The sequence below is a fragment of the Microdochium trichocladiopsis genome (genome assembly GCF_020744255.1).
Source record: "Microdochium trichocladiopsis strain MPI-CAGE-CH-0230 chromosome Unknown B0I36scaffold_7, whole genome shotgun sequence".
Lineage (NCBI taxonomy): Eukaryota > Fungi > Ascomycota > Sordariomycetes > Xylariales > Microdochiaceae > Microdochium > Microdochium trichocladiopsis.
Window position 1 is genome coordinate 226682 of NW_025763550.1, and position 26291 is coordinate 252972.

At 56.7% G+C, this 26291-nt stretch overlaps 5 protein-coding genes across 5 annotated transcripts; 3 read left to right on the top strand and 2 right to left on the bottom strand.

Annotated features, from left to right (window-relative positions):
- Positions 1–3150: 3150 nt before the first annotated feature.
- Positions 3151–4776, top strand: B0I36DRAFT_247223 (uncharacterized protein; the record flags this gene model as incomplete). Its single annotated transcript, XM_046150292.1, has 1 exon — positions 3151–4776. A coding segment is annotated over one exon (1626 nt), but the record flags the coding sequence as incomplete, so codon positions are not given.
- Positions 4777–6128: 1352 nt separating this feature from the next.
- Positions 6129–8382, bottom strand: B0I36DRAFT_423310 (G protein-coupled glucose receptor regulating Gpa2-domain-containing protein). The gene is made up of 2 exons (XM_046162251.1): positions 7472–8382; positions 6129–7396 (listed from the first exon to the last, which is right to left on the bottom strand). Exons 1-2 carry the CDS (start codon positions 8186–8188, stop codon positions 6527–6529), a joined length of 1587 nt encoding a protein of 528 aa, XP_046010035.1. The 5' UTR covers positions 8189–8382; the 3' UTR covers positions 6129–6526.
- Positions 8383–16965: 8583 nt separating this feature from the next.
- Positions 16966–18451, bottom strand: B0I36DRAFT_136611 (uncharacterized protein). The gene has a single exon (XM_046148299.1). The coding sequence runs from the start codon at positions 18345–18347 to the stop codon at positions 17058–17060; it is 1290 nt and encodes a 429-aa protein (XP_046010036.1). The 5' UTR covers positions 18348–18451; the 3' UTR covers positions 16966–17057.
- Positions 18452–19394: 943 nt separating this feature from the next.
- B0I36DRAFT_326718 (DEK C terminal domain-containing protein) lies at positions 19395–21349 on the top strand. Its single transcript, XM_046154367.1, has 4 exons — positions 19395–19898; positions 20003–20142; positions 20219–20656; positions 20728–21349. Exons 1-4 carry the CDS (start codon positions 19886–19888, stop codon positions 20914–20916), a joined length of 780 nt encoding a protein of 259 aa, XP_046010037.1. The 5' UTR covers positions 19395–19885; the 3' UTR covers positions 20917–21349.
- A 1005-nt stretch (positions 21350–22354) lies between these two features.
- On the top strand, positions 22355–24893 carry B0I36DRAFT_364475 (uncharacterized protein; the record flags this gene model as incomplete). The annotated part of the gene is made up of 2 exons (XM_046158969.1): positions 22355–22753; positions 22827–24893. The coding sequence occupies 2 exons, from the start codon at positions 22355–22357 to the stop codon at positions 24891–24893; spliced, it is 2466 nt and encodes an 821-aa protein (XP_046010038.1).
- Positions 24894–26291: the final 1398 nt, after the last annotated feature.

Below are 26291 nucleotides of genomic sequence, written 5' to 3' on the forward strand. Positions count from 1 at the left end.
GTGGATTTCGCTCCCGTCTTGGCACTGGCCTCTTATAATCGTCCACTTTCCGCCTTCTCGTACGTTATGAATTCCCGACCGCGTGGGCACAGGAAGGTCACTAGACAAATTTGGCCAATCACGAGGTCCCAAGAGTCAAGGGAGAACGCCAAGCTGAAGATGCCGTGCTGTCGCTTGTGCATAAGCGTGAGGTCTCGCCCCGGCGTAGACGCCACCATTATACTTGATTGAGTCGTTAGCCAGCCACAAAGCTTATCCCTAGCTATGCAAACCCCCAAAACCTGCTTCGTATATGCCCCCCAGGCAGATCCCCTGAAAGCCAAGGCGTTCTTGTTGGGACCAAGGGTGTGTTTGGCATGACCTCCACAGTTTATACTCGCAAAAGCTGAGCCTCCATCGGGTCGTGTGTTGGGGGCCGAGGCGATAGTCTGAACACAGAACCTCTAAATATGGCCTAACGGATCGGCGGTTCAGCCACTAGTCTGGCGGCGCAGGCTGTGCTGAACAGTTTCTTCCTTTGACGAGGGAAGTGTGTGTGGCGGCTGAACAGTAGTGCTTGCCGAGGGGGCTTTGTAAGGAAGGAATCTCACCTTTTCCTGGTCCAGTTCCTGAATGGTGATGTACGGGTCTCTAAACAAAGACACGCCAGGGGCCACTAAGCGTTGATATTAATGATGCGGATCCTATAAGCCAGCCTGATCATCAGTAGACAAGTTCCTCATAAAAGAGTGAGCGTTAGATTGTATCCGCTTTGAAGTTGATCCTGGACACGACCATGAAGCAAGCTGGTGCAACAAAGTAGAATATTCGACCTCCGCCTTTCAGTGGGCAGGTGCTTATTGGGTGACGAGCTCCAACAGAGATGAAGGTTTTGTCTCCGTCAACTTAACTGACAGGCACAATGATCAATGCAGGCATGCATACCATGCGTCGCATTTATCGGAGACCGACCACTAGAGACGATCTGAAGTTCGTCCCGGCTGTTTTTATTGAGTAGGGCCACCACCAAAACACGCTCATTGTGCGTGTAGCCGCCAATACAGGACCATCTTGCTCGGGGAAGCAGCTCAGGGTCTGCAGGAGACCTTTGATATCATGGCGTTGCGTGATCGGTGGGCAGGCAAACAGGGCGCAACAAGCCTTCGCATGCACGTGATAGCTGGCCCCTCGTCATTAAAGCCAAAACCACGACAAACCTGGTTATCATTGTTGTCGTCCTACCGTAGTGCAGAGCGTGTAGGAGTATACGGGATCATCGGGATACTCTCAGCCTAGGGAGTTTCGAGGCTACCGACCAGTTGCCCACTTCGGTGAGCAAAGAAGGGCATGGCAAGTTAATTCAGGTGTTCCTTGTTCCTGACTAGGCTACTTCTGTAAGAGAATGCTGGGAGCAGGAAGCTTTCCCCCGAGTCACGCCAGCAGTGCACTACATTGCACTGGGGCTGGCCTGAGCGAGACGACTCACGTCACATCCGTCGCTGAAGTCCCGCGGCGGCCAGGTTGTCCGCATGTCCCTGGCGCCCATCAGCACGGTCTGCTGCGTCGTTGTTCCCAGGGAGCTCGGCGTCATTGTTGTGCTGCTGGGCCGCGGCTGATTCGGCTTTGGCGTTGTTCTCCTCTTCCCGCATAACGATGGAAAGGGCAGCCGCGGTTGTGTCAGTATCCGTCATGGCTGTAGTCTATCGCTCATTGTTCAGCTGGACACGTTAGGTAGGCAGAAAGCTTGGGAAATCCAGGTTCACTTGGTCGTTCAGGAGTTCTCTTTTTGTAGGGCGGGCCAAAGTGCCTGGAGGTGTGCTACACGGCTAAGAATGGTATATGGGACAGAATGTAAGCGCGGGGTTGAAACCAGCCAGTCTTCAAGTACCATTATGATGGAGACGTCGGGCGAAGTGCTGCTGCGCCAGCCGACACTGCCACCAACACGCACGACTTGCTTGTTCCTTGCACTGGCCAAGCCGGGTCAAAGTCATGTCGGCCCAACCTGCTACCAGGGCCTCTCGTCTTCGACGTCAAGTCCTTCTGATGTCCTCGTGCAACGCGTGCTGAAGCCCAAAGCTGCATGAATTGTTCACGAAAATGGCCGTCATCTCGGCGCCTGAGGGTGAGTGAGTGTCTTTTCTAATCAAGCCTTGGCACCATGCTGACACTGGTGCAGCCATTGATAGGCTGTTTGCGTCTATTCTCCAATCCTTGGCAGACATTGACGCATTTTCTGGGCCCAACTCGCCGAGCATCTTCATCGTGTACGCTCATGATGCCGAGCCTGGGCCCCAGGCTGCCGGCAATAGCCACCCGCCGGTCCAAGCGCATAGCGATGTCGTAAAGCTATTCATCAAATGGCTCCGAAGGTTACGCAGCAGGACCCTGTCCGACCAGCATCCGATGGCATTGTTTGAGCATGAGAGTCGTGCCACAGGCGAAGCTGCATGCCGCGATATTCTCAGCAACCAGCTTTGCTTGCTCCCAAAGACCAGTACCCACAACACCACCTCAGGTCGCATCAACCGAGTCGACAAGGTGGTCGTGTTCGGATCACCACGGCTGCGAATGTACTGTGAGCCAGCTGCAGCCCATGAGTACATTTCTAGCATCCGCAATGTGTTTGCAGAACGCGAATGGTCATCAGACGCCAATCTGCGCCAAAGGATCCTGACCGACTGCCTAGGCCCCGTCTTGGGCGATCCGGACTTCCATCATGTGCTCACCGAGCTCGCTTTCCTTGAGCTCAGGTACCAGCACAGTCAAGGTGATCATGGCATCATCTTGACGTCTCTCGACTCGACAGGTATGGAATATATCCACTTCGCGGAGTGCACCAACCTCAGACTCAAGATACAGCCAGGGACTTCGGATTCGAAGTTGCATGGCAAATTCTTCAAGCTTCTTCGTCGTATCTACATCTCTCAACATTCAATACTCCACGCATGCAAGGAAGCGTACGGAAATGCCAAGCGTGAGCTACAACACTGCGACAATTTAACCGAGGCGGCCATGGAGATGATAATCGATTCAGCTCAGCGCACTGCACGCCAGGAGATTGCTAATTTCCAGACCGCCAGCCTGCGTGACGTCCAAAGACGTCTAGAATCTCCGGCATCTAACCAGACCAACGACCCTGCTAAGCTTGAAAAGCGTCGCAACAAGCTGATGAGCACATTGGCCACCATCCCTTACAAGGATCGTAAAGACCGAAATATGAAGCGCACGGCTGGAACTTGCGAGTGGTTCACGCGCCATCACATCTTCCGAGCATGGCAGACACGCGAGGCGCCATCACCCTTGCTCTGGGTTTCGGCATACCCAGGATGTGGCAAATCAGTACTACTGCGATACTTGGTCGACGACTACCTAAAGCATCCAGATCGCACTGTCTGCTACTATTTCTTCAAAGACGACTTCGAGGATCAGAAGTCGGTCACACACGCGTTGCGATGCATCATTCACCAAGTCCTCAAGCAACAGCCAGAACTGCTTACCAGCGAGATACTGGGTGAATTCGCGAGGGATGCCCAGCTCTTGGACTCCCTTGTTGGTCTATGGGATATTTTCCTGCAGATATGCCAAAGCCAGTCCTCGAGAGAAATCTTCTGCGTGTTCGACGCTCTGGATGAATGTTACAGCTCCCAGCTCCAGCAATTCGTCGAGACTCTTGTACGCTGGAGCGAAAATTCTGGAGCCAAAGGCAGAATTCGGATCCTTGTGACGAGCCGACTCTATGCTGATGTCAAGCGCGGGTTGAGTGAGCTCGGACCAGAAATCCATCTCAGCGGCGAAGGTGATAAGGAGATGGGCGAGATTTCAAGGGAAATCAACCTGGTCCTCGCTGCGAAGGTGGAAGACGTTGTCAAGCGCCTAGATCTTTCCAAAAGTCAGGAAGATATTCTCAAGCAGGAACTATCACGAGTGCCCAACAAAACATATCTCTGGGCACATCTGGTCATCGATCACATCAAGACCAGTTTTTTTGACTGCGATGACGAGTCTCTTCGGCAAGCGGTGCGTACGTTGCAAAAAAGCGTCGACGAGTCATACGAGAGGATCCTCAGTCGCAGCGGTGAGCGAGAGAAGGTTAAGAAGTTGTTGTCCATCATAATAGCGGCAAAGAGGCCGCTAACTGTTCGCACACTCGCCGAGGCGTGGGCTGTCAAGCCTGGTCAGCGTCTATCCTCCGAGCTAACTATCGCTTCTGATAGCCGTTATGTCAGTATGCTGCATGACCTTTGTGGACTTATGGTCATTGCTGTTGGCGAGAGGGTATATCTCCTCCACCAGACAGTCAGAGAGTTCCTTTTGGCGAGCTCTTATACACCCCTCCCGGTTGGCAATTCTCCAGACATCATATGGAAAGGATCCATCGACGAGGACGAAGCAGACTCAATCATGGCTACCATTTGTTCAGTATTCTTGCTTCTCCAAGACCTACCAGAGATTCAAAATGGTAGTCTATACGACAATGTAGCACCAAGAAGCTCGGCCGGAGTCAACAGAGACAGTCACTTAGCCACCTACGCAGCCCGTTTCTGGGTCGCACATGTGCGAGGCGCAGGGGATATGGCTAGGGAAGAGCTTTTACTCCTGGCGACGCAACTTTGCGATCCGTCGCTATGCAGTTTTCAGAGGTGGTCACAGGTGTACTTCCCACTAGTGTTTGGATTGGACTGCGCTCCAGAAGATGTCTCGAGCTTGATAGTCGCCGTCTCTCTCAACCTGCCCAAGGTTGTAGATCTGCTGCTGAAGGCCGAGTTCATCGATTTGGAGTTCAAGGACAGTACGCGCCACTTGACAGCCTTGGAATGGGCTGTCACATATGCAGACATCGAAATTATCCGGGCCCTCCTAAGCAAAGGGGCAGATTGTCACAACGCGTACTTCATCGCCATGCGACGGAAACGTCCCTGGGTCAGGGAGCTGCTCGTGACAGCCTTTGACAAGGCTGAAAAAGGCCACCCACCCTCGCAGGTCAAAGTAGGAAACGAACATGAAGTAATCGACCTGACTGCTGATTCGACAGGTGATGAGGACGATGGCTCGTCCGTGGAAGAGATCACAAATACAGATCCGAATCATTCAGACATTCACAAAGGCAGTGTGCTGCAGCATACACAGAGCATCAGAACAACGCAGTCGATGTCTCCCGGTGACCACATTGTTTCAGAAACGGCAGGCGGGTCTGGAGTGAGCCCTGGCAGCGGAGACTCTGCCCAAATTGACCGGAAACGCAAGATACCTTCACGACAAGAAGAAGACTCGGGACATACATCCAGGAAGAGACATAGGCCGACAGTGCTATAAGCGTATTCAAACGTCTGAGCAGAAGGTAATGGACATCATGTTGGGACCACTCTGGTCAATGAATGAAGGTCAGCTGCTGTATTCACATCAAGCTCCATAGAGACTCGAGGGAGTAATTAGCTTCGCATGTGTAAGCGCACCATCAATGTTGGGCACAGGCTGTTCTTAGAAAAAGAAAGACAAGCTGTCCATACACATGCCGATGCAGCAGAAATGAGTAGTTCGCTAGGTTTACCCCATACAGCGTATGCTGCATTAACAAGATGTAGTGCCAAAGCCTTGTAAACACGACTGTCCATGCGGGAGGCGCCCGTGATCGGTCCTGGACTGCTGCTGGCCCAGGAGAGACAGCAGACTTGCTGCCACTGATGTACTGGCCGAGCTCGAATCGCTGATTGCGCTCCTCGACGAGGGTCCTGAAACGTGAAACCAAAGTGTTCGGCCGGCCCTGCAGCGTCGTCTCCGTTCCACCCAAGACCATGCCCGGCTCCGTCATGCTTAATCCCCAAAGATCGGGAAGACATGGTGACGGTGCTAATGGCCCGCGGAGCAGATGCCTACCTTGTTTTACGAGTCAGTTCTGCGAACGAGGGCTGTGAGATGGGCACCCTAGATCCTGTCGCTCTTGCGCGAGTACGGCGTTTCGTTTTAAGCGGGCGGTGACGGACAATGCCCAAGTGGCGGCGACATACGAGCAAGCCAGTGTCATGTCGGGAACATGCGCGAGACGGTGACTTGAGCCCGCCCACGTAGATTATCAGACATGCCTAGCTGCTTGACAGTCCTGTACACACTTACGAAGCGACAATATTGATCGCGGACATTGCATGTACTCGTGATTACTTTGATCATTTGATTCATATGTGAGTTTATATGTATGTACCTATATATCTATTTGTGCGTACGTGCCTTGCTCCATTGTCTCGTGCTGTATCGTTGAGAAAGTAGGTGTTGAAACAGGATCCTGTACCGCCAGGGACGGGGGTGAAACGACTGCTTGGGTATTGTTTCTAAACACGACTCGTCTCGACCAGAAGAATATATTATGCACTGACAGTACTCTTTCAAGTGCGCTGACAGGACAAGTATGATGATGGGTATCGATGTGAACAAGCACGGATGAAAAGCGGTGCATGTGTCCGCGAAACAAACAAACGCTATGCAGGGTGATGATGATGGTGAAAAGAGAAAACATGAACCGAAAGGTTCAGTGATGCAATGCACTTGTAGCTCACATCCGCAAGGGCTGTGCCTTCTGGGCCGTCTCGTCCTTGTCGGTGCTCTCATAGGAAAAGGCAGAGGGCTCCCTCTCCTTCATGTTCCTCTCGATCTCGACCACGACTGTCGTTACAGTGTCGAGCATGATGCCGTTGCCGCCGCCGTCTGGCATGTCAGCGCCGGCGGTGCGCAGAGACTCCTGGCTCATATTGCCACGACTCATTGCCCACTGGTCACGCCCGTTGTTGCGGCTTGCAGAGCGTCCGACGGCGCCTCGCCAGCCCATGCGCTCGCCCAGGACCTCCCAACCCCACGAGCCGTTCTTGCGCTGGCCACGTCCGCCGTTGGAGTTGCCGCTCCGGTTCGTGTCGTCGTTCAGTCCTCCCTGGACCCAGACCATGTTACCGTATCTGCGGCCGTGGGGGGTGCGCATGAAGGCAAAGGTCTCGATGCCATCCTCCTCTGCGTCGACATTGGCCTTGAAAATGATGGAGTTCCTCGTCGTCGAAAACAGCACCACGTCGAGCCATCCGTTCGACGCAATAAGAGATCCAGCCAGGCAGAAGTACTCGACGCTGACGTTGGCACCGGCCATGGTGGCGATACGTCCAAAAGCAAGCGGCGCCGTGCAGATGACGTAGATGATCGGGTACACGAGGAAGGCAGGGTGGTGTCCACTGGCTGCCATAGCGGCTGCCGCTGCATCGATGCCGCTGTCGCCTCGGGAGTCACCCTGCCTGTTGTTCGACGAGGTGGCTGGCTTCTTGGAGCGAAGGGACAGGAAGACGAGAGTGTACAGCAAGCTGGTCAACGCGAGAGAGACGAAGATCCAGAAGTAGTGCAGCCACAACCGGTACTTTTCGTATTTTACGTTCATCCAGCACTGTCAAGAATAGAAAAAGCACAGGTCAGTGGGTGGTGAAAGAGGAGGTAGAGGAGAGATGAGGATCAGACGTACCCAGGCAGCGGCACGAACATAAAGACCACCGGCTTCCTTGCCATTGTTGGTGATGGCCACGCCAAGGCCCCCCATCAGGTACACGAACACCCACAGGAATCCAATCATGGCATACAGGACCCGGTGAGGTGGCCGGTAACCGCGGACGACGGAAAAGTACGTGTGGAAGGCAATGGCGGTGATGAAACAGCTGGCAGCCAAGTCGCCGTTAGACACAAAGAAGCCCTGGGCCCAGCAGGCATCCGTCCCAACCGCGATCTCGTTGCGGTTGAGCCAGGTGATGTTGAGCATGAAGGCGGTGGCCTGGTGCATGTCGGCAAGGAGGAGGTTGTAGACGAGAATCAAAAACTGGTTGGGCGCCTTCCGCCTGTAAGGCCCCCGGGTGGAGGGCGCTGGTGGAGGATTGCTCTGGGTCGGCTTAGTTGCAAAGTTCTTGGCTGTGAGGCCCAGGGAGATGTCGTTGGTGTTCTTGGCGTCCTCCTCGGCTCGCCTCTGCTCCAACGAAGGCCCTGATGAAGGGTGTGGAGCAAAACGCCATCGGATGAGCTTGACGGTGAGGAAGAGGAAGAGCACCGTCGAGGTGACAAAGGACAGAGTGCCGAAGAAGGCGACGGCGGTCAGGCCACTCCGGTGGCTCGGGGAGAGCCCGACGAGCGTGTCACTGTCGGGGGGTAGAGGGGCATAGCCGGCCTCCTCATTGTACGGAGGGTAGGCCATGATGCTGCTGCTGCTGGACAAGACTGAACCATGGGAAGGGCGAAGCAGAGAAGGGAAACAACACGGGTCGTTGCTGGAGCGAGCCGGCCGGCCAGATGGTCGAGCAGGTATATGATAGCAGGCGAGCAAGCAGGGCGGGCACACGAGCCCTCCTCTAAGACGGGAAGCGGAACGCCAGGTGAGAAGACTGCGGGAAAGGCTTGCGTGTGGGTGGGCGGCCGGCGGCAACGGATATAAAGGTGTGGTGCATATGACACTTGGGATCGTGGAGCCACATGGTGCTCGAGAGACTGGGCTCGAAGAGATGGCGGCTGCAGGGGAGGACCCCGCTGGGCGGAGGACTGAGGTTGCAGTCGACGACAAGACGATCCACGGAGCCTGTCCAGGGCCCAGGGGCCGGGACAAGGAACCGGGGCACCCTGGTGGGAAGCCGAGGGCTCGTCAGAGCCCGCCAGGGCAGTCCTGAGAGTCTGTTGCCGCACGGGCTTGGAAGCGTCCATGGATGGGCTCACCGAGCGATGCCGCGCGCATGAATACGCAGGACCACCTGGCGATGGGTGCTGACTCGTGAGTCGTGGAAAAGGGCCTCCGCACGAGATGCGTCGCAGATTCAGCCAAGATTAGCTGCCCTATTGGCGCGGGCAAGGACTAGTTGGTGCCCGCGGGCAGCTGATGTGCCGTGCCGGGCAGGCTGCGTGCCTGCAACAAGGTGGTGGAATACCCTGCGGATCCTCGGCCCTGCAGCGGCGTAGCAGGCTGGGCTCCGATCTGGGTGATGGAGGGCGCCGGACATGATGGCGCTTACCAGGGACGGCCTGGACAACGGAGACGGCGCCGGAGACATCCTGTCGATTGCGGCCCAGCAGCAGCAGATGGCGCGTGATGCTGGCGGAGCGGACCTAGGCACACCTTATCCCTCCATGTGGTCGTGCGGCGGCAGTTGAAGCCCACGATGCAGCCAAGCGAGCAAGCAAGCAAGCAAGCAAGCAAGCAAGGCGGTGTCGTGCATCTGGTGCCACCAGACGCAATGCACGCCCATGGGCAGCTCCTGCCTCTGGATCTCTCAGCGCGTCTGGTGCGGTGCAGCGCTCCTTCCGTCCTGTCCCACCAGGTGGTGCTGCCCACGTTACCCTGCAGTGCCTGCCTTTGGCTGAGTCGGGGCAACCATCATCAGCATCAGCATCAGCATCTTCAGGGCTGGCCTGGCAATGGCCTCGAGACACTTGCGCCCTCTCCCCTCATATCACACGACTCCGCGACTCCGCGCATGCCCCCGTCGTGTCGTGTGGCCTTCCATGCATCTTCGCCAGGCCTTCGAGCAGGCACCCCGGCCGCCGCCCACATGGTCCCCCACCACCGACAGCGCTAGCCAGCCAGCCACCAACTGCGCGCGATCTCATCTTGTCCTCGGGGTCGCCGGCCTTCTTCCCACGTCGTCTTGCGATAGGCTGCTTTCCCGCCCCGCCGCCGCCGCCGCCTGCTGGTCACTCAGTATACACTGTAACATCAGCCCAGCAGATCCAGCGCAGCCGAGATCCTCTGTCTCCGCCTGCCCGACACGCAAACGACTCGGACCCAGGCAAGGACAGCGGGGCGCTCCTCGCCAAACAGCACCTCGAAGCAATGTCTTCTGAGCTCAGGTCTTTCCAGCCCGGCTCTACGCTCGTCACATGCCAGCTGATGGCCTCAACGCACCGGGCAACCCGCTCGTCCTCCCCGTCACAAACAAGTACAGAACTCAGTACGTAGAGAGGAAACCCCAAGGGCCCCCCACAGAGACACTCTCTTCACCCACGCTTTCTGGTCTCGTTTAGCATCTCCAATGTGCATACAAGGCCAAGGCCAAAGCCAAGCTAGCCTCATGGCAATCCTCCTACCTTGGCAACTCGAGGTTCTGATGCAACATTTGCAAGCCGAGAGCATCATCGATAAGGACCCCGCACAGGACGCGTTGCCATTGGCCCCCCCTCGGTCAGTCTCCGTTCTGCAACGAGCAAGAGGCCCAGGGCCCCCTGCGGCTCAATAAACTTTGCTTTTCAGCTGTCAGGGAACATGAACCGGGTTCTCCAACGAAGACCCAGCCAGCTCCACCCAAAAGCCTGGACCGCCTTCATCCTTCAACTCCGGCCCCGGCCAACATCTCAAAGGCTTTCGCTCCTGACCTGAACCACTTGAGCTATACAGCAGTCGTTTACAGAACACTAAGGTCATGGCGTGGATAGTTGGCTGTGGCACAGCATCACCTATTGATCCTAGCCTGTTGAGGATGGAGTGACAGTGTTGCGATAACCCAGGTGCCATCGCTCGGTTTGACGCTAAATCCAATGGCAAGTTGTGGCTTGCGCCAAGACCCATGCTGCCTCTCGTGGCATGTACAAAGTCCCGATAGCTTCTCGGTCGTCGAGTGCTCCGTGAGAAACAGCCCGGATCCCTTTTTCGGGCATCAGTGTGCCGGCCTTGCTGTGGCCTGGTGGCTTGTTGCAAAGAACAGAGCTTTCGAAAGTACTTTGAAATGACACAGCCACGCCCGAATGATGGGAGGAAAGAGTTGACAAACTAGCTTCATCTCATGCTTGGACTGGCCAACGGGCCTGCCTCCACTTGCGCGACGCCCGACATATCGGCGCACCAACGCTAATTAAGCAAGTGATCTGCCTAGCTGCTTGGGGATACACGCCCGCATGATGCCCGTTGCGTCCGAAGCAAATCGGTTTCAAAGCTTTGCACCAACTCTAGCTGTCGACGCTTGAAAGTCGCCGGCCGACCGTTAGGCCAGCCGATCAGGTCTTCCGACGGCTCTCTCGACCGGTGGCCTTTGATCAGATTTCCACGTGTCCATCTTGGCGGCTGTGTAATACGTAGGGCTGGGACGATCCTGCGTGGGGAGAGCATTTCGCGATGTACGCTAAAAGACAAACATTTGCGCAGGTGGCCAGAGTGGTGATCGGCAAGACGCGAGACCTCACCGAGCGTTCTGCTTGATGGACGACACCGCACGGCCATCTGCAGGAGGCCGTTGGATCTCTTCGTTTTTGCGTTGGCCCATTGCATTCACAATGGTGTTGGTGACGCTGGACGCCACAGGCCCGCTTTCGGCGCGCCTGTGGGCTCAGTGGCGCCTCCTGGAACACGTCGAAGACCACCAACCCCTTTTTCTAGTTGCTCGCACTGGCGTGGCTAAGAGCAGGTTTGTTTCTTGGTGCCAACGGTTTTTCGAAATTTCTCCGACACTGAAGCAGCTGAGTCACGAGCGAGGCATGCGGAGTAGTGCATTTCCACGCGATTGGGTACGTGTGTCCAACTGGGCGCTTGCGATGGTCGTGCCTGTAGGGCCAAATGCGCACACAGTCTGCAGGCTGGTGTCGGGGGCCTGTTTTCGACGACGTGCACCACCATTGCCAGGAAAGTTTCAAGCGAGGCACTTGTTCCAGCATACCCAGCATCACCAGCTGCCCGTATCGGTATATTATGCGCAACCAGGGTCGAACCGGGCCTCACCAATCTGGATGGGACAGGCTGGAGGCCTTGCTATCACGCAAAACGACTCGACATCTGCATGCCTTTCGCGTGGGCAGTGAGTGAATCGGGATACCAGTCGTCAACAACTTGCATGAACTGATATGGCGTGGCATCCGAGGTAACTTCGACTTCCTCGCCGCGATCCTTTGGCCCAAGGACATGGCCACGGGAATGGGCAGGGATGCCGGTAAAGTTCTCACTAATACCCATTCCCCTGCTGATAAAACGAGACGCCAGCTGCTGAGGAATCATGCAGTGTAGGTTGGTTTCACCTCTGCCCGATGTCACGATGCTGCGCCGCAGCACACAACTTTGCGGGGTGTTGAGGGTCGCCTCCAGGGAGCAGTGGATGGCGTTTGTGCCCGTGTGTCTCCAGGACGGCCTGGCCTTGCTGGCCCTGCTGGGCGTCCACAGAAACACAGGGTCTGCCATTACCCCGAAGAAATCTGGATGGGTGGCCAGTGGCAGCCTCGCCGTCTCGTGTCAGCCAGTCAGCGACCCAGGGGCAGCAGCCTGGGCACGACAGGGATCAAAGGAAGAAGCCCTCAAGGACGACCAGGATGTCATTTGCTCCATGTGGCATGCGAAGAGATCCAAACATCCTTGAGCCTGCACTTCTCGGCACGGCTGGGCTGGCCTCCTGCAGCCTGGCAGGCATCTCGACACAAACCCCCATGCCGCGTCTCATCTGCCACAGTTCGCTGCATCTACCATCTCCAACCAAAGACCCTGTCATCTCGACCCCTGGCGCCGCCATGGTCGATCTATATGTTTGACGTTCCTTGGACGCTTTGGTCGGATGGTCTGGCTTCATGCGGAGATGGCTTCATGTTATGACGCCGGCACGACTTCCAATGTTACTTTCGCTTGTAAGCGACGGGCCTTGGTCATTTTATGCCCGCCCGACCTTCTTGCAGCAGAGATTGTGTGGTTTGGAGAGGAATCTGCGGCGACGCGACAACGCACCTTCAGCCAGCCACGGTTTTGGTACTGAAGCCCTTGCAGACCACCCCGAAACAAGAAGACGCAGGATGGATATTGTCACTCTTGCGTGCAATCTGAACGGCCTTGACAACACGAAGCAAGGGCCGGGGGAGTGTATCGTACTGTGTGCAGTTGATCTCGCTTGCCTGGACCTCGCTTGCCCGGACCTCGCTTGCGCACTCTCTCCTCCGGACGTGTCCGCCAAGACTTGCCCTATGTGATGTGGACATCCTTCCATGCTTGCCCCCTACTCTGTCAGTCTATCCATCCGTGACGCGAGGATGATGATCATTCTCATAATCATGATGCTGGCGCAATAAAACTAGGCTGCAGATCTCTGTGGAGTAGACCTTGTCACACAGCAATATTTTTTCAATAGTTGTTCTGGTTGGACGCGTAGTTTCTACAGACAGGGGAGGGCATCACTTTGGAGGCATACAGGGCTCTGTGTGTGTGTGCGTATGTGTACCATTGTAGCTGCGAAACCATGTTCCAGGCTCGCGGGCTCGTGAAGAATCAACAGGGCTCTGTGAGATCTGTGACTGCCCTGTGCATTAACCTGGCATGGCATGGTGGTGGGTGGTGGCCCGCAGTCCCGTGTCTCCTCCCCCCTGCCTCCCCTGACTAACCTGCCAGCCAGGATCAGCCCCCTGTGATTGGTGAAGGCACTTCCACGCTTGTTGGAGGTCGGTGAAGAGAAAGAAAGCCGTCATCATCGAATGAGTTTGCTTGTCTCCCTGTGAGTTTATTGCCCATGTTTTATTTTTTATCTTGTCCGGCACCTCCGAATCCGAAAGTTTGGCTTTTCGATTGTTCTTGCTTAATGAAAACTCCCCCGGGGTAAAATAAGCTTCGAGTTTGCGCAGGGATCTTCCGTAACTGATGCCTGTTCTTATTCTCCTTTCTTCCTTTCTTCCTTCCTTCTTCGACTTTTGGTTAGTGCTGGTACTGGTGCTGATACTGCCCCGTGCTCCCGGATGGTTTGTCCAGAAAAGCAAAAACAAAACCACGAAAGGAGAAAGGACATGGGCTTTGAAGGGAGCCTTTCTCAAGTCAATGATTGGATATCTCTCTAGCGTCGTGTGCAATGAGTCGTCATTTGGATGAGTTCAAAACATGGCTCGTGCTTGTGAGTCCCGGCCTGCCTGCCTGCCTGCCTGCCTGGCCGGATAGTCGGGTGGTGCGGAACCAGGGGCGAGGGTGGGGAGCATCTATGTAGATAAGGCTTGGAGAAGCATGAGATTGCCCAGAATGCACGTGGTCGCGGCGCGGACCACCGGTCGGAGAATACAAGGTTCAGGAACGAAACTTATCGAAAGTATGAGGGCGATTGATCGTCGAGATGGGCCACGCGTTCACATTTTGCACACGAGTCTGGGCGAGAGCCGGGCGTGGCTTGAGTGTGTGTTATTGACGTGGCTGCGCAGAGCTGCACGGGCTGCTGGCTGGCTGTTTCGTCTGGGGGGCTTGCTGGCCTGGTTGACCGACCGGTCTGCGTTGGGGCAGAGGACTGATCATTGGGTTTGTGTAACTTGGAAGGCAAGCACATCGATGAGTTTAATTCTTAGATGAACATTGGTACTTGTCTGCTAGTAAATCCGCGGGGGGGGGGGGTAGAATGTGTCTGCGCTGTGGGTTTTCGGCCTGAACCACCATGGATGACATGTTGCTTCATTGCTATCCGAAAAGAGTTTTGAATTAGAGGTTTAATCATGGCACACGGGCTGGCCTCTGAACTGTCACATGCAGGTGCAGTATGTATGATCGTCCATTGGACCGTGAAGACCACTTACAGTGACAATCAGGGGTACAGGTACCGCGCCGAGACAGAAAGCGGTCCGTACCTCGGGGGTTCCGTTAACAAGATTCCCAGAGGCACTTCGCCCGCTTTTTCGTCACGATCTCGTGGTCCTCCACGTCCCGGAGCGTCAGAGAACATTGAAACCCATAGAAAGAACAGATCCAAGGATGATTTCCGCGTAGATTTGTCTTCCAAACACTCGCTAAGGACATGTCTGTCCGTGATAATTGAGGTAGAGCCAACTTTAGCTGTCGTTTAATACTTTGCGGAATTCCTTCATGCTTGTTCCGACCACGAGTCTTGGGTCCTACTCTTTCTCACGGGAGTCCCCAGGAGAATTTGTCCTCCTCAATGTCAGGCTTGACTACTGCTTGAGGACTACGCGTTTAAATCCCCCCTACACTTTGGTCTTTGAGTGGTCTATCCTGATTCCCATGACATTGGCAGGTTGCGCTCACAATGAGTCTTTGGAACAAGCAACATGGACAATTGGAAGTGCAGCGATGTGCAATGCGAGGATTGGATGGGTGGTTTTGGCCCATTTGGGCTGAAGTAGACTCTGAGTTCCGCGAATGGGTCGTGTCGTTCATTCAGGAGGAGACAACGACTTATTTTGCTCCTTGATAAAGGTGATTCGTTGGCTCACCAACTCTGGAACTGGCCATGTGTGGAACGTTGTTGGTGGCTGCCTGCCAGCCCTTGATGAAATCGGTCGGTTGAGGTGTGAGAAATCAGCACCATATATCGATCGTAAACAATACAGTCAATCCTCCTTTTGAATCTTCTTTTTCGTGTCCTAGTGTTTGGAACTCCGTTCAACAAGACGTGATCACCTCAAGACTTGACAGGTTTCGCGTGTTTGCTTCCTTGCCTTGGCAACAGGGCAATCAAGCTGGTATCAAGTGCTTTGCCGAGCCCAGCAAAGTATGGTAGGGAAGCATTCTTTGTGCTGTTGGTCTGAGTTCCAGCAACAAAAAGGATCCGCATCCTGTTGTTTCCTCAGCCGCAATCTGAATCGCTTCCCGGGCGGCTTCTGCCTGGCAGTTGTACGCACAACACACACAACATGTGTCGCTGGCAGCCAATCAACCCCCTCATGAACACGGGCCAACAATGCCAACACAGCCTGCATGTAGGCATGCTGCTGCAGTGCGCCTCGCGGGGCAGTCTTCAGCTCTGGGCCGGCGTTTGCGCCCGGCGCAATACAGCAGCGTGGTGATCTTTCACTGGTTGGACATTGACTTTTTCTTTTTTCCTTGTTGGTGCGAAGTTGCGCTGCACTATTCGGCATGCGCGCCGGTGCGCAAGCTCAGAGGTTGTCCAAGTGGGATCTTGACCACTCTCGAAAATGACAACCAGTCTTCTACGCCGACTAATACTATATGACAACAATATCTCTCTTCGCCAGAGTGAATAACCGAACAAGGTTGAGAGATGCGGATCTTAACAAAACTCTACCTTGGCCGGACGCGTCGATTCGTCTCCCCGGCTACGTCGTCGCCGCGAGTTAAACACCGCGGAGATACAGCATCAAGGGCGCTTCGCCACTAGACGGCATGCTCACCGTGACTGGGACAGGATCAATGTCACAGCTGTCCCAGGACGAGCTGTTTGCAGAGATCCACGCCTTGTGCCAGCCAGCATGGCAACGCGAGCCAGAACCGCCGATGGACAGCCAGCAGGCCATGGACTGGCTGTTGTTGTGCGGCTTCGCAGAGGATAAGCGAGATTCATACTGGATGGCGGGGTTCTAGACAACAAGGACACTTGGCACGGACAACTCTTAGAGGGCGAACAGTTCCTGTTGAGGGTCCAGACTTACAGCGTATGTAGACTAGAAAAGCTCCTCCTGCTGCGGTCAGCATGATCATTTTCACTCAACAGTCATACCGGTATGATCTTAGTCCACAGACTGTCTTGGACTCGCATCTATCAAGATCTGCAATGTTGTTCCTAATGCTTTCCTGAACCGCAGACCGGAGCGGCCAACACCGGCTCATCCCGTGAATCCTACCAAGTCAGGAAAACTCTTTGGATGGAATTGTCTCTTGCTTCTCCATCGGCCACCTTCCCCGGCAGCACGTATCGCAAACTGTTCGCTCGTGATTTCGTTCAGCGGCTCTTCACGCCTGCATGTTCTTACGTTACGCTCAAGACCGCCGTGCTTTGCTTCGATAACACACAGAAAGCTGCGCTACCTACAAAAGGGGGGCCTGGTCAAAGACCTTGGCTGTTATCGCCGAGTTCTGACACAACGGCGTGGTGATACGCGCAGTCCTTGAGGCCAACCGCTCTCGACTTCGGGTTGTGTGGACGCACTACAGCCACTACAGTCAGCAGTGACTCTGGTTAGAAGAGCGCTAAGACGCCCTGAGATGCGCTGAAAACATGCGCTGAAGCGACGTTCTAAAGAAATGCATCAAGGTCATTGATGTCATGTATGCGGTGATTCACGGTATAATTCGGTGCTCACCACGGCTCAGGGGCAATGAGAACGTCGGGTGTATCAATCTATCCAATCTATCCCTTCTACATAGCACAGTCATCCCGCTCTCCACCAACATCTCAATCCTCGTCGTCACTCGAAGCCGCTGCATCATCCTCATCGTCATCCTGCCCGGCGCCGCCGCCCTCAAGCTCCCCATCATCATCCACGTGCGTCGCAAAGTACCGCACCAGCGCGTCGTACGACTTGTCACGGAACAGCTGGGCCATGTTGTCCCAGTGTTTGGGCTCGCCGCCGAGGTACGGATTCCTGGCGAGCTTGGCGCCGGTGGCCTCGAACTTGCGGTTGAGCTCCTCGAGGCGCTCCTCCTTGCGCTGCTTGAGCATCATGTTGAGCTCGTCGGTGGTGTGGGCGGCCTCGGCGAGCTCGCAGACGTCGCGGTGGAACGTCTCTGGGTCCTGCAGGGTGAAGGAGAAGGTGTTGTGCTGCGGCTGCAGCTGGCGGAAGAGGTCGGACTGGCGCATGTTGAACTTGTCGGCGGGCCACCGCCACTTGCGGGCAATGTTGCGGATGGAGGGCTCGTCGAGGCGCATGCCGCCGGCCTGGTTGAGGGCGAGCCGTGCCGCCGTCGGGTGGTCCTTGTCCCGGCCCCTGATGAGGGCATCGATGACCCGAGGCTCCATGCCGAGCTGTATGTGCCGCAACACCCACTCCTTGACGCCTATCGTGAGCTTGGTGGCGTCGAGCTCCTCGAAGCCGTGGTTGTGAGCCGTGGCGCCGCGGACATGGACGAGCCTGTTGTTGTGGTCAATGTTGGCAAGCAGGCGGGCGTTGCAGCCGTAGCCTTTGCGGATCTCGCGCTTGCGCTTGCCCGTGCTCTTGCTCGGCAGGGGCGTCTTGGCCATGTAGCGGCACTTCCACTCGCGGTGAGTGATGCCATCTTGCTTGAGGTACGACCGGCGACGTGGAGTCCACAGGTTGTCTATCCAGATCCACAGGGCATCCCACTGCTCTTGGGGGAATGTGGTTGGGTTGTTGACGACGTCAAAGAGCTTGTAGCGCCACTCGAGGACCTCTGGCGGCGCCACATCGGGTATAAGTTCAGTAGGCACATCGATGTTGCTATGGTCACGGTAGTCCCGGTCCTGCTGGGTCGGATATGAGGGGGTATCCCACGTGGAGGTCCCCGGGGTGCTAAAGGTTCTTGGGAGGTGTGCCTGGGTAAGTGCATGCGACGGTGGCGGTGGTGGTGGTGGCCGACCACCAAAGGGCTGGTAGGGCTGCTGATATGCTGTCTGGCCAGGGTAGACAAAGGGGATATCCGAAGAGCCAAGATACGGGTGGCCAGAGTTGTCCATGCTATCCCATTGGTCCCATGGCGACACCAGCTGGAGCGAGATCCGGGACATGGGTGGCAGGAGGGAGGGCGAAACGAGCGGAAGCCAGCAGCAGCAGCAGACACGAGGTCGATATAAACGAAAGGGAAGCAGTGGAAGCAGCAGCAGGCGGGAGGATCAAGCGACAAGAACGCCATCCCGAGCTTCGGGCACTGCTGCCCCTGGGCTTATATGAGGAGTCCCACGGTGGCTTGCGGGTGGAGGCCGTTGCGGCAGCGTGATGGGCTGCTTGGGCGCCCGTACAGGCACGAGCCCATCTGTTGGTGAGGGTCAGATGCAACGTTTCGGGACCCCTGGCCCATCACGAAGTCGACCGGCGGGCCGACGTCATCGGCCGTGCATCTCGACCGGCATGGACAAGAAAAGGGAGGACGTGGCACGATGACAGGTTCTCCCTTCAGGGCGGTTCCAACGCCATCATGGCCTGCAGCTGGTGCGGTTGCTTGGTGCTGACGATCATGGAGAGAGTCACGAGGAAGACGGCGGTGGTGTTGGGAGCTGCAGAGCGGAAGCGACGAGGTCGGTCGAGAAACGACCAGGGGGGACCCCCGGGGCGATCGTGATGGCAATCTGACAGCCTCAGCGCTGGAGGGGATAGGCGGGCCGCTTTAAGAAGGTGCTGGGGGTGGCTTGCTGTGGGTGGTTACCACCAACTGGCCGGCCACGAGGGTAAGGTATGCTGAGAGTAGGTATATTACAGCGAGGGGAGGACCTGGCGGTGTTTCTATAATTGTCGCCGCGGACGAGGCTGTCGCGGTCCCGGGCCAGGCGGTATTAAAAGCCTCAGCCGGTGCCGCGTCGATGCTGGCCCGTGGCAGCGATGCGCGCGCGGTGGTCGATCATGATGGGGAAACGAAAGGTTACATGAGGTGCGCGCAACATGCAATTGCCGGCCCCTCTTTTTTTATTCTGGGCGTCTCTGGGCGGCGTTTCTGCCTGGGGCGGGCGCTGAGCCAAATGCTCCCACGACTCTTCCCCGGGGGGAGTGAGGCGCGTGCTTATCGATTGTGACCTGGCGCGGTCACGTCACTCGGGCAACCCCATCTCCAAACCTCCGCCTCCGCATCGTGTGATTGCAGCAACCACAACCACCAGCCGCCTTGCCCGACGCCATCTCGCCCATCGCCCTCCCACATCGTCGCCATCCACCCAGTCTCGCTCAAACTGGTCGCGCTTACTACCGTATCACCTGCTCGCAATTACCCAGGCAGCGCGCACGGCTACGACGCGTGCTGGCCCGCACCACGCAGCCTCTCACCCGGCACGTCACTTCCCAGCATTACGCCACAGCACCCCGACCCCGGTCCTCGGTAGCGGCACAAGGGTCCCGTGTCCGTCCATCGACTCGCCAAACGACGTCTAGCGCCGCAACCTTCAATTGCACGACTGGCACCACGCCCAAGGTCGAGCAAGCAACACACCGCATACCACACCCACGCTACACCTTGCAGGCCGATATGCTGTGACAGTTGCGCAATTTCCACCAAACCCCCGGACCCTCTTGAAGCTCCCTTGCTCTTCACGACTCTCTGCTTTGGCCGCGCATCGCCATGTCTGAACCACGTGAGGCCCCCCTCTCAGCTCTCCAGGCTGGCTGCCATGACCTTCGTGCTACCATGAGGGCATGGTAACATCGTGAGCCGCTGCTGACTGTGCGGTTTCCCCAGTATCCCCCGAAGATGAGAAACACTACACCCAGATCATTGACGGTATCCTCTCTACTGTCGACCTCGAGACGGTGACCCGCAAGAAGATCCGCAGTGGCCTCGAAGCGGCGCTTGGCGGGAAGGACCTGAGCGACCACAAGGTACTGCTTCTGTTTTCTGCAAAGAAAACGCAGTCTGTGCGACACATGTGCTGACAATGAGTCATCAAACCTCCAGCATGCCATCAAGGACCTGATAGAACAGCGCTTCGATGCCATCTCATCAAACGACGCGCAGCCCGACGCAGCATCCCCCGAGGCCAATGGCCACGACGACGATGCCGACGGCGACGAGATCAAGGTGTCCTTTGCGCCGCCCAAGAAGAAGCAGCGCAAGGAGAGGAGCGTGGACACGGAAGACGCAGATGCCAAGCTAGCGGCCATGCTACAGGCCGAGGAAAATGCCCGGTCACGAGCTACTCGTGGCGGCGGCGCCAAGTCCAAGCCTGTCAAGAAGAAGGCGGCGCCGCGGAAGAAGAGCGCCAAGAGAGTCGGTCCTGACGATGATAGCGACGTGGACGGCAGTGACGCGCCACCGAAGCGCAAGGCTGGCGGTGGCTTCCAGAAGCCTTTCAACCTTAGCGAGCCTCTTTCCGAGCTTTGTGGCGAGACACAGGTGAGTGCACGCCCTGGTTGCTTTGGGTTCTTTACGATGCTTGACAGCTGATCTGGATCACGATGACAAAGCTATCACGTCCCCAAGTAGTGAGCAAGCTGTGGGAGCACATACGTGCCAACTCACTACAGGACCCGGCGGATAAGCGTCAGATCATCTGCGACGAGAAGATGAATGCAGTGTTCAAACAGGCCAAGATCAACATGTTTCAGATGAACAAGTTTATCGGCAGCCACCTCTACCCAGTCGAAGCCGAGTAGTAAAAGCAACCTTGGCAGTTATTGTATCAAACCATGCGCGGTCACGCGAAACAGCCGAGAAGGGGGTGCGGCGGGACTTTCCAGCTCCAACATATGGGTTTTTTCATATTATCAAGACTTTGTCATATTCGGTGCAGCATGCGCGGGTCATGGTGTCCGTGGGGAATGCTTTTGGGGGGGTCCAACGGGTTGGTCGGCGCTGTTCCTTTTGCTCAGAGCTGGATGTCAACCGCAAGCGTGTAACCTGATTTGTGTTTTACGAAGCACAGACTAGTCCAAGGATGTTCTCTCGAGATACGTGCGCGAGCTCTAGGAGTTTTTATGGCGCACTGTCTGTCCATACTCAAGACAATAAGAAGTAAAGATAGATCTTGGTATGATCCCGCCTACCTTAAGGTAGGAATGAAAGCCTTGATGCGCCGTTTGTTTGTGAAGGTGTACACTTTGAGATGTTGTCCCCAAGGTTGACGGGCGGCTGGTTTTCAGGCACAAGTTCAGTAAGGCTGAATGCTCAAGCATTGCGACTGGACACTACACACTATGATTCATTGTGTCGAGATGCAGGAGTCCTGGGATGTTGACTACGTAAGTACCACAAGGTAGATTGCTGCGAGGCTGTGCAACTGGAGCCGGCTACAAGAGTACCAGTAGACCTTACGCACGGGCTGGGGATGGTGGAGGCGAGACCAGCCGCCACGAAACGGGAAGGAGTCACCACCGGTTCGCCGATCAAGGGTCCATGCCTTGTCTCTGGGCTGTGCTCGAGTCTCGTGTCAGCCGGTGAGAGCGCGCCTTAGTCGTCAATACAATGCAATCACGGCAAGACATTTCCATTGCCATGTGACGGTGAGGTGCCATAATGAGAGGGATACCGATGTAGCACTCTTTTTGCCCAGTGTGCATCTCCAGTGTGCCTTGGGTGTGGTGTAGCGTGGTGACAAATTGCCCAGAGAAGCCTCTGGACCCCACCACGCCCTCCAACGGCTTTGCTTGCCCAGCCGCCCCTCCAAAAATCAGCTGGAGCTCCAGATGAGTTTAATATTTCACGAGCCACAACCGCATCATTGCCACTGCGCCCGCCCACTTTCCCCCCGGCAAACAACGACGCACTTCGTACCACATCCCCAAGGTTGTCATAGCGGAGACTCCTGAGCACCTCCCCGACAGATCTGACGCTACAACATAGAAAACGAAGGACGGTCACGTCTCGCTACGGCCTGAAGAAGCGAACGGTGCCAATTGGTATTGACTGACGTCAACGCTTTTGGCGCCCCGACACCTCGTCCAAAGGAGGTTGAGCCAGCACTTTCTATTGTTACCAGATCCTGCCTTTCATAGCTCGCGCAGAGCTTGCTCGACCCTCTCCGGCATTCCAAACGAGCCCAGATCTTCCCGAACATAGTTGCCCGCTTCCGATCGGCGGCACCGTCTCTTCTCAATGGAAGCTCTTTCAGCGCAAGCTGGCGGCGGCCGCCCACCCAATGCTAGAGGCCGAGGTGGACGGGGCCGCGGCCGAGGCGGCAACACCGGCAACAGCAGCAGTAACAACAACAGCAGAGGAGGACGCGGAGGGTCCAGGTCGCAGCAACAAAGTGGCGGCGATGCTTCGGCGGGACAATCTGCGGCAGACCCGGCTTCCCTGCCGAAAGCACCTGTCACAGTCCCGGTAGCTGCCGACGCCGCCGACGGCGAAGACGACCTAGAGGCCGAGGTGTGCTTCATTTGCGCCAGCCCTGTCATTCACCAGTCTGTCGCGCCCTGTAACCACCGCACCTGCCATATCTGCTCATTGCGGATGAGGGCGCTATACAAGAGCAAGGAGTGCGCGCATTGTCGGGTATGTCCTCTGCCAGATGTGGCCACGTACGTTGTACATGGAGAACATATGCTAACTTGAAAAATGGTGCTAGACACTGGCACCTTTTGTCATTTTCACCGATGACGGCACGAAGCGGTACGAAGACTATAGCGAGGCGGATATCACCACCACCGACGATAACATCGGCATTCGGTATGCGAAGGAGGACATCGTGGGCGACACGGTCCTGCTGCTCCGCTACAACTGCCCGGAGGAATCCTGCGACTTCGCCGGCCTCGGCTGGCCAAACCTACACAAGCATGTCCGGTCCACACACAACAAGAAGATGTGCGACCTGTGCACGCGCAACAAAAAGGTCTTTACGCATGAGCACGAGCTCTTCACCGACAAGGAGCTCGAGAAGCACATGCGCCACGGCGACGACAAGCCCGGAGCGATCGACCAGACCGGCTTCAAGGGCCACCCGTTGTGCGCCTTTTGCGGCTCGCGCTTTTACGATGCCGACAAGCTCTACGAGCATTGTCGTGAGAAGCACGAGCGGTGCTTCCTGTGCGACCGCCAGGATCCCCGGCAACCGCACTACTACCGCGACTACAACTCGCTCGAGGACCACTTCAAGAAGGACCACTTCCTGTGCTACGACCGCGAGTGCCTCGAGAAGAAGTTTGTCGTCTTTGGGTCCGAGATGGACCTCAAGGCGCACCAGCTTGCAGAGCACGGCACCACGCTGAGCAAGGACGTCAGGAGGGATGCGCGCCACGTAGATATCTCTGGTTTCGACTACCGGCAGCCATACCAGGAGCCTACTCGGGGAGGCCGGGCAGGCCGTGGCAGAGGAAGGGACAACAGAGATGGTGGCGGCGGCGAGCACGCTGGGCGAGATGGCCGCAGGGGTAGGGACCCTAATGCGGAGCCCATCCCAGCCAGCTCGGCGCAGCCACTGCGGCGTGATGAGCTGGCGTTCCAGCGACAGATGGCCATTCACTCCTCCCAGTCCGTATCAACTCGCACATTTGGCGGTCAGCTCTCGTCCGCGAACCCGACGCCAGCAGCGGCCTCGGCACGGAACAATGCCGCTCCAGCGGGAGCTGCCGCGGCGGCTGGCCCTCCGACTGCTGCTCTCGAAGGACTCGCGATATCTGAAGCAAATCTGACGCCAGAAGACCGGGCCAGACAGGTCCGGCACGGTGCCGTGCTCGAACGCGCGGCGAATCTCCTGCAGAACGACCAGAACAAGCTCAACACTTTCAGAAACCACATCTCCTCCTACCGCCAAGGCAAGCAGACCGGGACTGCCCTGATCGATGCCTTCTTCTCGTTATTCTCGGACACCTCCGCTTCCGCGCTGGGCACGCTGGTACGGGAAGTCGCCGACCTGTTCGAGGACAAGGCCAAAGGCGACGGCCTGCGGAAAGCATGGAGCGACTGGCGCGCCATCAACGAGGACTACCCGGCCCTGCCGGGGCTCGGCGGCATGCACGGCGCCACGACGTCCAACAGCGGCTGGGCGTCTGCCGCGTCTTCCACGCCGGCGCAGACCTCGGCCGGCGGATCGGCCGCCAGTAACCAGCGCCACACGACGCGCGTGCTCAAGCTCAAGAGCTCCACGCAACAGTCCCGCAGGTCGAGCATGGGCCAGGCCGGCGTCCTGATCCCCACGACTGCGGCACCGCGGCCTCCACCGCCCGCGAGCGCGACTTCTGCTTTCCCATCCCTACCGTCGGCAGGTAATAAGTCTAACGCCAATGCCGCCGCCGCTTCCCGCGCCACGGCCAACGCGCTCTGGGGCGTCAGCAACAACAGCAACAACGGCTCGTCGTCGTCGCCGTCGTTCTCACAGCCATCCTCGACATCATACAGTCGCCCACCGCCAGTGCGCAACACGAACCGCGGCGGCGCAGGCGAGGACGCCTTCCCTGCGCTGCCCGCGGCGCCCAAGCCGACGACCACGATCTTCGGGTACGGCCGGGGCGCGGTGCGCCGGGATTTCGGCGGCTCGTCGCGCGAGCCCGCCTTCTCGTGGGGTGGTGGCGGCAGTGGGAGCGGTGACCCGGCCGCCGAGGGTGCTGCCGGTGGTGCTGGTGGCGAGGAAGAGGGCTCGGGTAAAGGAAAGAAGGGGAACAAGGGGAGGAAGAAGGTCCTTGTGCAGTGGGGATGAATGTATCCTTCTTTAGTGAACAAAGCAAGGAGCGGGGGAAGAAGAGACAAAAGACGAACCGGCATGTACAGGGAAGTGTAGAAAGTGTACGGGGTTGTGTAGAAGGTAGAAAGGAGGAGGAGGAGGACCTTGATGGGCACGCCCCAGCCCACCACCCACCCGGCCAGCTTTTTTGTCTCTCTGTTTGATGCAAAATTAGGGCGGCCATTAGCTGAGAAGAACGCGTGCGCGCGCCGCGCATGTGTCAGGAGTACATATATGGAAATTGAGAAGAATATAAGATTACAAAGGATACGAAGAGCACATGGGCACATGGGCACGAGCTGGCAATGGCGCGTGCGGAATCACTCGAGAATGTCAGCCACCCCGTACCGTACATGCAATAAGTGCTTCATGATTGCGAGAATGTTTTTCCGTGTTTGTGAATTATAGATCTACCCAGGTGGCACAAGACGGGTCAGACAGACAGTTCGATATGAAAGGACGCTTGCGAAGATAAGAGGGCGAGTCGAAGAAAGTGTGTAATGCTGGGTGGGAGTTGGCAGAGACTAGACGATGGTGTGTTCAATTAGTCTTGCTGAGTTTTGACTTTCCCAGGGCATTGTTTTCGACGCGATTGTGACGGGCCGCCGTGAATGCAGAGTTGATATCAATTTCGGGAATTAGCGCAGTCCCTGTCGCTCAACCTTTTCATGGATGCACCGAGGCGGTATCGACATTGGCACCAGCACCAGCACCAGCACCAGCACCAGCACCAGCACCAGCACCAGCACCAGCACCAGCACCAGCACCAGCACCAGCACCAGCACCAGCACCAGCACCAGCAGCAGCAGCAGCACAAGGACTGCACTTCACAACGCTCTAAACTATCAACCTGCCAATGGCAGCATTTGCTAACTCCTTCGAGGCAATACCATGGAAACGGACCGTTGACCCACAAATGCAACGCTTTGTCGCAGTTCACCGCACACAACCTGGGGGGGCTCGCGGGTTGTCGCCACTTTGTCATATGAAGTCTACCCGTTCCTGGTAACGGCCGGATGATGCAGTGACCGTGACAAAAACCAATCAGGCATAGTTAAGTGTCGTAATTCTTGAGGAAACAGCCGAGCATTTTATCCATATTGGGGTTGCATAGATGCAGCGCACAGCCTGAGGCGATGACATGGCCTGGACGGCACATCCAGCCAATCGTGTTCGGGGAGCACGCTCAATAATGTGGAAATAGCCGGATCGTGCTTAGTCCCAGGCACGCTGCACTCGGGGGGACGACGCCAGTCACTCGCTCTACAGCCGTGGCCGTCATTTAGTCAACCTTGTCACTTACGGATTGGTGCCTCGTCGTCGTCTTTGTGTGGTCGGGATATGAGAAAGGTTTGTCACGGCGCGCGCCAGTGT

What these genes read in the sequence shown, in the direction of transcription:
- B0I36DRAFT_423310 (XM_046162251.1), bottom strand. Translation starts at nt 8,188, where the DNA reads ATGGCCTACCCTCCGTACAATGAGGAGGCCGGCTATGCCCCTCTACCC. An exon ending in ATGTTCGTGCCGCTGCCTGG is followed by an intron (nt 7,397 to 7,471) that starts GTACGTCTGATC and finishes TATTCTTGACAG; the next exon opens with TGCTGGATGAACGTAAAATA.
- B0I36DRAFT_136611 (XM_046148299.1), bottom strand. Translation starts at nt 18,347, where the DNA reads ATGTCCCGGATCTCGCTCCAGCTGGTGTCGCCATGGGACCAATGGGAT.
- B0I36DRAFT_326718 (XM_046154367.1), top strand. An exon ending in AGGACCTGAGCGACCACAAG is followed by an intron (nt 20,143 to 20,218) that starts GTACTGCTTCTG and finishes TCAAACCTCCAG; the next exon opens with CATGCCATCAAGGACCTGAT. An exon ending in AGCTTTGTGGCGAGACACAG is followed by an intron (nt 20,657 to 20,727) that starts GTGAGTGCACGC and finishes ACGATGACAAAG; the next exon opens with CTATCACGTCCCCAAGTAGT.